The sequence below is a fragment of the Cuculus canorus genome, chromosome 5, assembly GCF_017976375.1.
Source record: "Cuculus canorus isolate bCucCan1 chromosome 5, bCucCan1.pri, whole genome shotgun sequence".
In the NCBI taxonomy this organism is placed as follows: Eukaryota; Metazoa; Chordata; class Aves; order Cuculiformes; family Cuculidae; genus Cuculus; species Cuculus canorus.
In genome coordinates this window covers 40,492,409-40,506,639 of record NC_071405.1, presented here as the reverse complement: position 1 = coordinate 40,506,639, position 14,231 = coordinate 40,492,409, and the positions used below count along the sequence as shown (strand labels likewise).

At 40.2% G+C, this 14,231-nt stretch overlaps 1 protein-coding gene across 5 annotated transcripts in view; it reads left to right on the top strand.

Annotated features, from left to right (window-relative positions):
• Positions 1-14,231, top strand: part of SERGEF (secretion regulating guanine nucleotide exchange factor) — a 155,575-nt gene that overhangs the window by 7,650 nt on the left and 133,694 nt on the right. For all 5 annotated transcript variants that reach the window (XR_008450226.1, XM_054069002.1, XM_054069001.1 and 2 more), the window contains exons 7-8: positions 186-248; positions 3,509-3,667. Coding sequence is in view for 4 of the 5 variants with exons in the window: in XM_054069002.1 (XP_053924977.1) it covers positions 186-248; positions 3,509-3,667 (222 nt within the window). In the remaining variant the exon portion in view is untranslated. The remainder of the gene's footprint in view (positions 1-185; positions 249-3,508; positions 3,668-14,231) is intronic.

Below are 14,231 nucleotides of genomic sequence, written 5' to 3'. Positions count from 1 at the left end.
CAAAGGTCATAATCTGTCGGGGGGGGGGGGGATGATAGTGAGTCCTGCAATGTCTATGGACCAAAAGTAGAGGCTTTTGTTAAACAATTCATCGTCATCCTGTTGCACTTGATACAGCTCTGTTTTATGTCTATTCATGAAATGATATCTGCTGTATGAATTTTATGAGACTGACTTTTCTCTAGGTCTGGAAGATGTAAAGGTGAAGAAGGTTGCTGCAGGCTCCTATCATTCGGTGTCAGTCACAGGTAGGCCTTGGGTATAGAGGTGAAAGTCTTTGTCTTGTCTATAATGGCTTTTTTTTGCTTTGGAAATGTTTTAGTTAGACTGGTAAAATTTGATCTGGCCTTCTTAGTGCTGGTTAATTGTTTTGTAGTAGTTTTGGATTCTAAGAGCTCTTGTTTCTTTTTTAAAGCTGGATTCAAGTTTTGAATTCTCCAAATTCTGTGTGTTTTTTCTTGTGGTCAGGTGTGACTCAACCCTGGATAAATCTGGGGCTGCAGCATCATGCTGCATTGTAACTCTGGATGGATCAGTGCTGGGACCAGTGCAACCCTTTGTCTACGGTGTTTGTCTCAGGAAAGGCTGTCTGGCTTCTGCTGTGTGAGCTCATGCCTCTGTGCGGGGCTCTGCTGTGTGGGGTTGTGAGATGATCTGGAGCTATCTTAGGTAGCTCTAATATAACAGTGTGCAGATTTGTGTGAGGTAATGTAAGAGCACAAGGCTTATTTAAAGCAGTGGGAAGTTACTTTAATTGCTTAGGCACATCCATAAGTGCTATAAGTCTGCCATTTGTTCTTTGATCTTTAGGCAGTGCTCCCTGCTGGGGTATTAAGTACTAAAGATTTTTTTTTTTTTTGGCAGCCTGGGAGAAGGGGAAACAGTAGCTTTTCATGCTGTCATCTTACAGTTTTGAAGTGCAGAAAATATACTGGAATTTATGAAGACGAGCCTTTGCCAAACTTTTTAAGTTCTTAGCAAATATGCAGCCATCTGGTACATCTGTCATCGTTAATGGAGCACTGGAGTATTTACTTATGCAGATCTACAGAGATTTAATTGTATGGGGAGATGTTACAAGATGTAAATTATATTGAATTCTGAGATCCAAAGTGTATGCGCGGTTAAAAAAGAACAACTATAAGGACAAATAGATTCTACTTTAGCTAATTAGTGCTTTATTTAGAGAGTGAACAGATTAGTCTTTCATGCTTTTGCTTTTTATTTAAGAGAGCAGTCTATTTGGCAGCAGGGAGACCAAGATTAACGAAGTAAGTGCCAAAGATTCTACTAATGTAATGCTGTTGCTGCCCTTCATCCTGCAAGATACTTGTTATTAATTAAAATACTTTGTATTGTAAAGATACTTGAAATAGTAAAGATATTACTGCAGGGTGTGGTATTTAAATGGGGATTTTTTTCCTAGGAATCTGTGCTGCAATTTTTTTGGCTCTGTTTCATTAGCCACCTGCTGGTAGGATACCAGTTACCTGCAGTCAGGCAGGTTTTTGACCCAGGCAGGGTTACTGCAAACATGAATGGTGATTTCTTTAAAAAAAGGATGGCAGTCCACCTCTATCCAAACAGGCCTGAAAGCTCCAGTGAGAGGAATATGGCAGTGACTCTTAGTGTCTTGTTAAAACAAGAAGTACTGAAGTAATGAGATGAGGGCTGAACACACAACATTTCCAAGGATAAAGGAAGCACACCTTCTGGAGGTAAAAAAGGAGGTGACAGAGGCAGTGCATGATAATTGTAGAACCATGTATGTCCATGATGTTTTTTTTTGTTGAAACAAGCCCTTTCTGTCACTCTTTTTTATCCCTCTCTGGAAGGTGTATGCACTTAACTCTGGGGAGTTTATAATTTGAGTGGAAAATTTGAATGAAACAATTGCTTGATTTTTTTTTTTCCTTTTCATTTCAGTTGTGTTGTTTTATGGAGTGAATGTAGGAAATCCTGCAGATGACTGTCATTGTGTTACTGGACAAGTACTGGCTTCTCCTGCCCTCTTTGTTTTTCACCAGCATTACTATAGTGGAATTTTCCTGGCTCATTCTTCCTGTTACTGTTAGCAACCCGAGATCATTAAATATTTTGTAGCCTAAGTCCTACATTATTTTTTTTTCCCCTCCTCTGAAAGATTTACTTCTGTCATGCTGCTCGTAAAGAGTTCAGTGCTGACCTGAGACTTCCAGAAGCCTTGAGTGTTGTGGATATGTGCTATGAACGATTCCACATTGCAAGTGATATGCCATCCAGTTTTCTGGGCCCATGATCATGTACTTCATGTATACAAGATTTACTTCTTATGATTGCAGCTTGTACAGGGTAGCTAAGGATTTAAGGAAAGCCGACACAGCTCATATTCTGTTAAGTGTGTTTCATGGATTATATTTTTTTAATAGGGAGGCCTAGAACCTGGCTAGAATGATTTTTGTGCTGAAATAAATGAACTAATGGTATGTAATATCTGCAGAAGAACACTTCTGAACAGTCGTCTTGTTACTGTCAAGTGGTCATTAGGCTGTGAGCAACTCCAACTTGCACCAGTGAAACACAGGAAGCAATATAGATGTTTCTGTAAATATAATTATCCCTGTGACTGGTATCCTGGAGTGTGCACTTGTACAAATGCTTATTTTACAAAGAGTGTGGAAAAAGACAAGTAATTACACAAGTCTCTCACTAATTGGCATTGTTTTGAGGCAGGCTAATATTTTAATTTTACCTTGTAATGGGTGGTACCTGCATTAGTTGTATGTTCGTAGCAGTGTGTCGCATTCCTTTAGAAAGTGACAGCAAGGTGAGGCAAAGAGCATTAGACTGCCTGTGCTTGGGATATTTACTGAATTTGCTCAAGTTGAAGATGGCAGGAGAGTTATGAGAAATGCTAGGAGTCTGTAGTTCTTGTAAAGAGGCTGAGAGACTGTAATGCAGAGCAGGAGCAGCCAGCCAAGCTTTGAGGAGTCCCAGATAGTGAACGTAGGATAAATTATTTGCTTCAATTCAGAAAGTTATTTACTGGATTGAATTAAAGCTTTGGGGCAGAGGTGCAAGCTGGCCTGCAAGAACAGAGTAGACTATGATGGGCTGCTCAGTGAGTGTCCCCAGGATGCTTTGATTTTTTTTCTCAGAGAATTTGAATACTGTAGTTAGTTTTCTGGTGGAATTTGGCCTTTGCTATAAGCATCTTTGAGTCTCTTTTGAGAGGCTTGTGGTAGAAATGAGGTTTGGGCAGTTTGACCTGAAAGCTGTTACTGTTTCAGGGAGTTAGCGTTACCCTCAGAAAATGGACTGCATTGTTAAGGCTCTTGAAAATATTTCTAATATCCTAGTTACAGCATCCATGCATATGGTAAAGAGCAGTAGTAAGAATCATAAAGTGAAAATGCAAATTGAATGAAACATTGTTCTTTCCTCAGCATCACTGAGTTAGATAGAGCCTGTGTCTGATGGTGTTCTATTATATCACTTACCACAAATTTTACTTCTCTGTCTGTTGTAGATGAAGGACACCTGTGTGTCTGGGGTAGCAACAAACATGGGCAGCTAGCAAGCAAAGAGAGCTTTCTTGTTGAGCCCAAGAAGATTGAGATTCAGTTTTTCTCACATGAAAAGATTGGAGCAGTTTGGAGTGGCTGGACCCACTTGGTGGCACAAACAGGTAGGGTATCTTAAAAGCTGCAAACCAGTAAATTCTTTTTATTGCATGCAAACAATGTTCTGGTTGGATGCAGAGTTTTGCAGTTTCACCTGAGTAATGGCTGTCACTTGAAAATGTTAAGGACAGACATCCTATGGCTTCTGTCCATGAAGAATTACCGTGCTTATAGATTGGAGGGGCTAGCATCTTCCTAAATACAGTAGCGCCTGGATGTACAAGCTAGAGAGATTCAGCCTCTGCATTGTCAGGTTACTGGTATTCCAGAATATGTATGAGCTTCTAAAGATCATTCTGCTGGGTAAGTTATGACATCATCTTGGGAGAGAAAAGAATTTAATGGAAAACTTGCTTCAGAAAATAGAGAGGTAGGAAAATGTGGCTGCAGCTTCTAAGACGTGACTATATTTGGCAGCATGTTAATGGGGAAAACTCTTATTCAGGGCACATGAATTAGGGAGGGGGAAGATAATCCTGAGCAAATGTCTGTCTGAAAGGTGTGAGGGCACAGATATGTACTGTTACCTGAGTTTAGCTGAGGATCTTAAGAAGAGGCATAGCCAAGAGCCTTCTGCTTCTGCCATCCCATTTGTGAAGACACAGTCTTCACAGTATTCAGCTGCAGTAAGTGAAATAAATTCCATGGCTTTGCACAACTGTAGTTCAAGAGTAAGCCTATGCTTTTGTGCTGCTGTTCTGTAGTATAAGGACAGATAAAATCATGTGTTCAGAAGAAAGTCAATAAACTAATTTAAGCTATGTGTATGTGTTTGTGGTCAAACCTAGAGAATATTTAGGAAAGATCAGTAAAAAGAGTCATTGTTAGATCTGACAAAGTTCACTTGAATGTATTTGCATTCCTGCTCTGTTGTGAAATGCAAAGGTGTAGATGAGATGGAAAGGTAGGACAAACTTTTTTGGTGCTATTTTGTCTGTTCCGTTTGCTTCTCCTGTTGCACATCACAAGGATGAAAGTCTTCCACAGAACAAACAAAACAGCCAGAGTTATATTAGCAGGGGTAGCATACGTGAATTCTGTTTTCGTGTTGTGTACACTGCCAGGTGAAGAAATGAAAAGCAGACGAAAGCTTTTTTCCTAAAGTCACATTGGAGTTAGAAGAGCCTGTTGGCCAGTCAGGATACAACCTGTTTGGTAGCAAAACTGCACAAAGGGCCTCAGATCTGTTATTGATATTTACTTAGTTGTGTAATTATGAGTACTGTTTCAAGGAATGTTAGCCTTAAATCATAGAATGGTTTGGGTTGGAAGGGACCTTAAAGATGATCCAGTTCCAGCTCCCCTGTCATGGTCAGGGACACCTTCCACTAGATCAGGTTGCTCAAAGCCTCTTCCAAACTGCCTGTGAACAGCTCTAGGGATGGGGTTTCTGCAGCTTCTCTGGGCAACCTGTTCCAGTGCCTTACCACACTCACAGTAAAGAATTTCTTCCTAATAAAAATCTAAATCTCCCCTCTTTCAGCTTAAACCTGTTACCCCTTGTCCTGTTGCCTTTTCTTAGTTGTGCTGGTTGTTATCTGTGGAGGAGACTGGGCTGCCTTACTCAGCTCCAGCATCTCTCCCGATGTGATGGGTGTTTCCTCTTCAGTCTGCAGAGCCATGAATCAGTTCTACAAGGGCATCTCAGACTTTGGGGGAAGCCTCTTCCTCCTGCTCGTCTTTGCCCTTGCAGGCTTCCATTCTTTTGGATAATTGTCCCACCTCCCTTCTGCGTGTGCTGGTGGGGAAGTTTCTGGCTGTTTGACTGTGGGTCTGCTGCAGCTTGGAACCAGGTCTCTAACTCCTTCTTGACACTCCTTGATGCTACGGAGCCTTCTCACCGCCTCCTGCAGCTCAGCCACCGGCTACAGGAGCTGCTCCACCTGAGGACATCCACTGCTCTTGACCCAGGAGAAAGGTCCAGGCATTTTTTTTCGGTCTGAAGTCTGCACAGCAGCCTCTCCCCTCAGCAGCTCCATCTGCATGGAGGCATCAGCCACCACTGGGGCAGATGGTGCAGATCTCCTAGCTGGAGCTGCAGCCTTTGCTCTGGGACAAGTGTCCAATGTTCTGCATTGAGGGGTCAGGTAGGGTGAGTGCCCTTGACCTGTGCAAGTCATCACAGAACAGTCCCCGTGTGCTGGTTTCTGTGCACCTCAGGTTTCCTACTCAGCCGGTGGAATGCCTCCTTTCAAAGAGGTGCCCTCTGTGCACGCACCTGGCTGCTGCGCTCCCTAGGGCCACCTTTTGTCGGGGGCGTCTGCCATTCCTGCTGACCTTGCCCATAACACGTCATCTACCCTCAGGAGAGCTGCCACTTCCTGGTAGGTACATATGCCTGCTTTGGAGCTGATTGATTCTGGCAGTGAAGGAGGCATCCTTCAGGATGAATAGTGTCCTTTAAATGGAGTTCTGATGTGCCCAAAGGTCAGCAGGTGCTTCGCTGTTCTATTAAATCAGTGCTGTAAATCTCAAAGCAGTCATGCAGTAACGTCCCTTGCTCTGGAGAAAAGTGTCTGTTTTAATTTATAGAATCATAGAATGTCCTGAGTTGGAAGTAACTCAGAATGATCATCAAGTCTGTCTCCTGTCCCTGCATAGGACAACGTAAACGTTTACACCATGTATGTGAGGTCATTGTCCAAATGCTTTTTGAATATTGGTGTGCTTGGCAACATTATTACTTTCCTAGGAAGCCTGTTTCAGTGCTCTACCACCCTCTGGGTGAAGAACCTTTTCCTAATATCCAACCTAAACCTCCCCTGGCACATCTTCCTGCCACACCCTTGGATCCTGTCATCGGTTGCCAGAGAGAAGAGATCAGCACCTGCTCCTCCTCCTCCCCTTGTAAGGAGACTGTAGACTATGATGAGGTGTCTCCTCAGTTTCCTCTTCTCCAGGCTCAACATACCAAGTAACTTCAGCCGCTCCTCATACTGCTTCCCCTCTAAACCATTCACCAACTCTGTGGCCCTCCTCTGGACACTCTCCAGTAGCTTTATATCTTTCTATCCTGAGGCATCCAAAACTGCACACAGTACTCAAGGTGGGGCCACATCAGTGCAGAGCAGAGCAGGATGATCACCCCTTGACCGGCTAACAATGCCATGTTTGATGCACCCCAGGACACAGTTGGCCCTCTTGGCTGCCGGGACATGCTGCTGGCTCATTTTCAACTTACCAGAACTCCCAGATCCAAACCCTTGGTGCTGGAATTTGAAGGGATGTGATGTGTGACTAGAAACCCAAATTTGTTAAACATTCTGTTTCATAGCGCTCATTGTATGACATCAAAGTACATGAGAGAAATGTCATGTAAAAACACCTGTTGTTCTCTGGCTGCTCTCTTTGCTGTTAAAAAGATACGGTTGGACTCTGATTTTTAGAGGATGCTATGTTGAAAGTTTCAGAGCTGTAATCAGTGCTATGTGCTGCTTGGAAGCTTTTCCAGTGGAGTAAAGGAATTTATCTGAAGATGAATACTTCTTGACTAAAATGCTTAGGGTCATTCCGACTGGAACAGAAATGATAGAAGACAGATGTTAGTCAAGAAAACATAGTTTTTAAAAGGGGGGTCTTCTCAACATGGTTTGCCTTGCTTTGCTATTTCTTAATGATGTATACCCACCATGTAAAACTTCCCCAAAGTGTTGCTAACTTTAATGTTTCACTTATTTGATACTTATCAATGGCCGTTATGGGGATAAGTGAATTTTTTAGTATCAAGGTTTTTTTTTTTTAAGAAAAAAAGTATGTTGAGTGTCTAGCAGCTATAATATTTTCATGAATATTTGAAAAGAATTTAAATAAAAACAGGCTTACTTTTTACATCTGCATTAGAAAACTGGCCAAGTGATACAGTGGCATAAGTTATTGCTGAAACTGAATTTTATGTACTTAGAATTTTAAATCACATTGAAAGTCAATGGATGTTAACCTAAATCTTTGAGAATAAGATTTTGAATGGCCCTTAGCAGCCCCTAGATACCTATCAGGACCTCATGGGATTTTCAAGGGTTGCTCAACTATTAGATGTAGTGTGAGCTAGTCATTAACTATTTCGAAAAAATCACTGACTGCCTGCAATTAAATTTGCTGCTAAGTAACAGAAAAATGCATCACACTTGTAAACTTTTCCCTGCTTGTGGTTCTTCCTCCAATATTTTTACCTCCTTCTAGCAAAGGAAGACGTGCCACTTCAGTTTCCTGGTACTGAAGTCACATAAACCAGAGGTCTCCAAACTTTGTAGACTGTGCACCTCTATCAGTATAAATTTATTTTGAGCACCCCCCAGTATATGTAGACTGAGTTATTTATAAATTATAGATGTGTACTACTGCAATATTTCATGCAAACTATAAAACATGCACAATAGAAATTTTAGAAAGAATGAGAAAGATTAAGTAAACATTACATAAAGTGTTAACTACATGAAAACATTTAATATATTAATTTATTAATAGATTATTTATTATTTTCTTCCTGTACTCCAGAGGGTTGTCTTTCATATCCCCTGGGCTCCATACACTGCACTTTGGAGACCATGCATGTAAACAATTCCTGCTTGCTGTACTCTGGAGAGTTCCACACTTAGTGGAAAGGAAGCAAAATAAAGTGATTTTTGGTCATGGGAAAATGGAAGGAGGGGTTATTGTAGTATGATGCTTTTCTCTGTTCATTGTGGAAGGTAGGAATATACTTTGGAAAAACATTTTCATGCAGCAAAATCCCTGTATAAGACAGAATAGGTAAGTTTTTTTCTAATTAGTAGTTTCACCATGATGCAAAATTAATAGTTTAACATTTATGTTACTGTATCTGAAGTCATATTGTGTTTTCCGTAGGAGACAGTGGAATTTTAAGAGTTGATTATAAATACTTAGACTTCTGTTTGGATTTTTTTTCTGAGAGCATTAATCCTGGCTGGAGTAGTAATAATCGAACATTTGTAATTGCAGCTGTCTTGACAGTAAATTAAAACCTTTCTCATTGGAAAGATACAGGAAGAAACTGCGTGAATAAAACGTGGATGCACTGTTCATGCATACATTCACAAATTCTGGCATTTCAAAATGACGTTTTGATCTTTATCTGCCAGATCAGATGAGCAGTGCTTGACTGCAGAACTAATGGATCCCTGAAAAGTATATGAGACTGTGGTGGTGTTAAAAGCAACAAAATCTGGAGGATTTATGGGCAGTTGCATGGATGCAGTTGTTTAACACTTTGAAAGTGAGCTCAAGCTACCAACTTTATTAGAGAAAAAGAAGGAATACAGCAAAAACATTTTCTTCTTCTGCATTAAGGTGTCCCTTTCTTTAAATTTCTTCCCCTGTCCTTACAAGTAATATTAATTGCACCTGAAATTGCTTTAATACTCACATCTCTTTCATATGTTATATTCTACGCATTCAGCAGCTGTTCTGAAAGCCCTGTTTCCTGTCATTTCTCTTCCTAGTTTGGTCAAGTCTCTTTTCATTTGTTGTTCTTTCTATCATAAAGCAGTTCAGATTCAAGAAGTTAATTCCTGAGAAATTGATTGCTTGACTTAAAAACATTAAGGGATGTTTTCATAGAATGTTGTGTTTTTCATCCTCGCCTTGAATTGATCCTTGTCAGCTCCAATTCTTTACTCTTTTTGGTTATAGGGATTTCTTTTGGACTATTTCCATTCTACACAATCTTTTTGTAAAATAACTCACAAAATCCTTCAAGAGAGACGCCTTCTTCTTTTTGTGCCTGGATTACTGATTTCTCCAGAGGAGAGACAAACAATTAGATTTTGTGGCACCACTACTACTACTCCTTCAAAATAGGTTATATTATTTTGCTACTAGTGAATGTTCTAGTTGATGATGGTTGGTCCAAAAAGGTTAAGGTGGAGAGACCTTGGCTGCTTTTTGCTCAGGTCTCTGATGATAAGGTGTTAACTTGTTTGCGTCTTTGGATTAGTTGTTATTTTCTGCATGAATGATTGTATCAAGTGACTTTCAGGCTTTCAGTTATGACAGGGCAGTACTGTTATTGCTTTATGTGAAGGACAGACCAAATGCATTCTTCTGTCCTCAGACTCCAAGTACAAGTATTATTCTCTTCAGGCAACTGCTCTGTGAAATGGCTTGCTTCCTTTCCAGCACTCTGCTTAATGCCACAAGGAGCACCACTGCCGTATGGGTGATATTATTTTTGAATAATAACGAGCAGCTGTCTTTCATCACTCTACTTAACAATGTCAACTTTAGTTTGCGGTCCTTCTTGAGTTGATTCAAACCCTTTGAGGGTAGCTGCTGAAAGAGAGGTTATTGCTTAGATCATTTAAAAGAGAGATAAGTTGTGGCTTGTAATGCTGAAGATGTAAATTAGGCTACTTTGGGAAACGGTAAAACTGACTTGAAGGCAAACCTAAACGTAGCAAGAAATGTCTGTTAAAGACTTAGAGGTGATTGACCAATTCAAAACAAGTTATTTTCTTTTTAACTGGGATGCCTAATAAATAAGCTTTCTTAATCTGGCCTGTTTTATTATCTAAGTATTCTGATTAATACGTTCACTAATCTATTTTTTATGTACTGTCATGTGAAATTAGGCCTTGTTTGAGTTCAGTTAAAGAATTCCAAGTTCTTTCACCCAGAAGGAGTTACCTTAAAAATACAGTTAAAATGGTATTTCTGCTGCCTATGCAGAACTGCCTACAGCTAAAAGGTCTTGGAAGAACAAAATGCCTTGACATAGTCTGAATAATATACTGAGTCCTCATTCCAAATGTGCATCTGAATTTGTGTGCCTTTGAACGTCCCTTCGTGTCATGTCATTTAGTCCGCATAAAACCACCCCGAAGTGGTCTGACATGTTAGTGAAATAGGTGGTAAAACAGAACCCATCTCCTGTTTTTTTCCAAAGCAAATGGAAATGTGTCCCTCTGAACACTGAGAACAAACCGAGGGAATGTTTCTAACTAGCTGGCCTGAAAAGGAGGTTTCCTGCTGTAATTGCACTTGCAGTGCCTTCTCTGATGACAGGCACTAGGTAAAACTGTCGGGCTTTGCTGGGGAGTGATGCAGTAGGTGTGATGTAACTGTAGGGGGGTGTAGGGGAAGGAGGTTGCTCTCTTGCAGTGCAGTTTCTAGCCCACTAGAGGTCCTTTCCAGTTTTCTTTTGAATCGAGACTCGGCAGCCTTCCTCATACTGGACAGAGCACTTTCTTTACCTTGAATTTTTCAGCAGCTCCCTAGGACAGTAAATGCTGATTTAAGGTTTTTTTTTTTTTTTTTTTTAAATGCTTGCCTGCAACACCAATAAGGCATCTGGTTTATGGAGACTCTCCTTTCCTCTTTTTAGCCACTATAGCTGGCAGTCAAAGAGTTAGAAACTGGAGCCCGTGGCCTTTTTTTTAGTGTGAGATAGCGGTGTTCGTTTTGTAGGGTGCTGGGTTTTAGGAAACGGGTAGCGTACTAAAAAATAACTAAACAAAAAACTTAAGTTGATAGGAACCCCTGAACTGCTTTGAAGCAGAACTTGCAAAATGAGTATTTGAGAAAGAAAAATGCTTTGTCCATCTGCTTCAGGTTAAGTAAACTCCAACTAAAACCTAGTAAATGCACTTGCTTCTCTTTGGTCTTGCTTCTGTGATTTTGATGTGCATGGTTGTTCTTACCTCCTTCTTACAGTGCTGTAGCTTGACGTTATGAAGCAATGGGCGCTTATGCCTAAGAGTTCCTGTTATATTATTTACCGTTAGTATTTTTATCGTGCACTATAAGAGAAAGCAACAAAGGACATCAGCTGGAGATGCATAGATTTTAAAGCAGAAAGAGCTGCCAGAGTAGGTCCTGTGAGTTATTCCAAAGTATGGTTTTGAATTCCATTTGTATGCCCCAGTGTTAAGCCCAGTAATTTTTATTAACAGAATTGTAGCCTCTAGAAGACAATCACTTCATGTTAGTTTTTTTTTTTTTTCGTCTTTTTCGGAAGATGCTGGGCTTCAGGTCCAGTGAGTGCATTAAATTGTCATTGGAGCTGCTGTGGTCACCTGGTTTCCACTGATGCTGGGGGGGGGGTGAGCCAGTATTCTTTTGATTTGGCTCCCAGCAGATCTGACAGGATGCTTTGAGAGAGTAGAATGTTTGCCTGTGTTATTGATAGTTTGTTCCAATGCTGAGACTCCAGCTTAAGACAAAAAAGAATAATGGCAAAGTGAACAAGGGAGACAAAGTGAAGGCGAAGCTGAGATCATAAATGGAATCTAACTGGAAAATGTTGCCAGCGTTAAGCCATTGTGGCACTTAATGTATTTATTCTAGGGCTTTTCAGGAGCACTGGCAGGATTCAAATGGAAAGGTGTATTAAGTACCAAAATTGCTCAGATTAGAATGCACAGAATATAACTTTTGACCCTTGAAAACCGTGAAGCTTGAGAGAAAATAAATAGATCACACAATAAGTTTTTAGTGCATGTGTTGTGTATGTTTTCAGTTGTTATCCCTTTCTGAGTTTACACTGGTGATGTGGTTGGTTTACAACATATACATCTCACCATCTGACCCATAATGGAACTTCTAGTTACTTCTAAAAGACTTTAGATGCATCTGGTTTTGGCTGGCAAATTTTAAACTTCCATTTGATTGTAGATAGAGCAGTGAAAGGGGAGAGAAGGAAAAGCACAACCTAGGGGACCAACATTCAGAAATTAAAGCTTTGCAGAAATTAGTATGGGATCTGTGGGTAAATGAGTATGCCATAAACAGGATTAAAGATTCTAGGCGAATATGGACATTGCCTTATTTTTGGTATTGTCTTCAAAGCTGGGTCCTTGTTCCATCACAAATCCCTCTCTCACTGCTCTTTCAACTTTTGTGCTAATTATTTTTAGGCAAAGTTTGTACAAGCCTCTGAAGTAGGGGTTAATGGGAACTGTGTAGTGTGTTATGTATATATGGCGTAGCGTGTAGTCTGTTTGTGGCTGGCAGCCTGCTGGGGACAGAGGATGTACTAGCTCTTCCATGTTTTAGGGTGAAATCTGTGGCAAGTTAGCACTCAGCAGAGCTCTGAAAATTGAAAGATGTCTGTAAAGTAAAATTAAGCATTCACTTGACATTGTATGTATGCATGTAAGACTTACAGGTGTGGAGTCAGTGTTCAAGTCAGTTCAAGTCGTTTAACATAATCTTATGCATTGAGTCCACTTTCTGAATTGGATTAATTTTATGCTTTTCCATAGAGACGTGTAGGTAAGTAAGTACTTGAACACTCAAAATACGTGTGTATAAAGTATTCTGGAAATTTGTGAGAATTTAGTCTATCATCTGTGAATGCATCAATGCAGACAGTTGATTTTTTAAAAGTAATTTATATGAAAGAAATCTTTTCTTTTGGCAGAAAGCTACTTTCTAGTCACAAATCATCCCACTAATGCAGAAACTTTGAGGAAGACACAGTAAAGCTCATGAACTGGTACACAAAAATTATTTTTTTTTTTCTTTTTTCAGGTGCTACAGTTTGAGCACCTCTGTGATAGCTTTTTCTTCCTCTTTGAGGAGGGAATATCCTCACTAGAAGGAACTTCTCTGCAGGTTAATCCTGTCCTTTTGCGAGCCTTGAAGACAGATGCCCAGGTTCCTCACAAGGTCTTAAATTGTTTTTTCTCAGTAATCCAGAATTCTTCTCCAACAAGATTGATTTCTGTTGTTGTAATTTGGTCATGAAGTCTGCTTCATGAACAATTGTTTTGAGTCCTCTTTACTCTTTGTTGATGGGAACAAGCCTTAATTTCCCCCACTGCAAGTTGAGGAAATTCCATAGCATCAGTCTTTTATAGATGTTTAGGAAAAATGGCCAAGAATGAGAAGCATTAGGGACTTTTTTTTCCTATTCCTGGCATTACTTTTCCTCTTTTTGTTCAAGTGTGGCCCAGTCCATATCTCTGTAGTCCCAGCTTTGAGAGTTCTGTGAGACCCAGTGTATACAGATTCAGCCAGTCCTCAGGAAGGAACCTTTGATGGAAGGGAAGACTTTTACAAAGATTAGCTTGGAAATGTGCAGTTCTGGAGTTGGGGTACAGCACCCTTCTTTTCCCCAGTATTTATCAAAGCTTAACTTTATTGCAATGTACAGTAAGATCTTTTGTTACCTCTGTGATCTTGTGCTGTTGGGCTGTCTAGATTAGCATAATCTTTTTGATTGAGGGACCTTGTAGAATATGTTGTGCTTTACTCTGCCTTGGCAAATGAGACTGAAGTTGAGCAGGTATGCAGGCCTGGAGAAATTGTTACTGCTATCTTTGTGCTATGGAGGGTAAAGTTTGGTGTGTTTTCATGTTTTGGACCTTATTTTGTTCATGATATCAGGGAGATGGTCAGTCTGGTAGACCAAATAAAGAATTAACTGGAGAGTAAAAAGCAAGGAAACGCAGAAAACCTGAGCTAGGTTTTAGATGACTAGCAGCTTATGACATTTATCATGTTATCTATTCCAGGGTTTTGATGGGAATACTTTAGTCAAGCAGCAAAGATCTGAAATTTACAGTCAATTTATTTCTGCAAATGAGACTTAAGCAGCCAAATCCTACAACA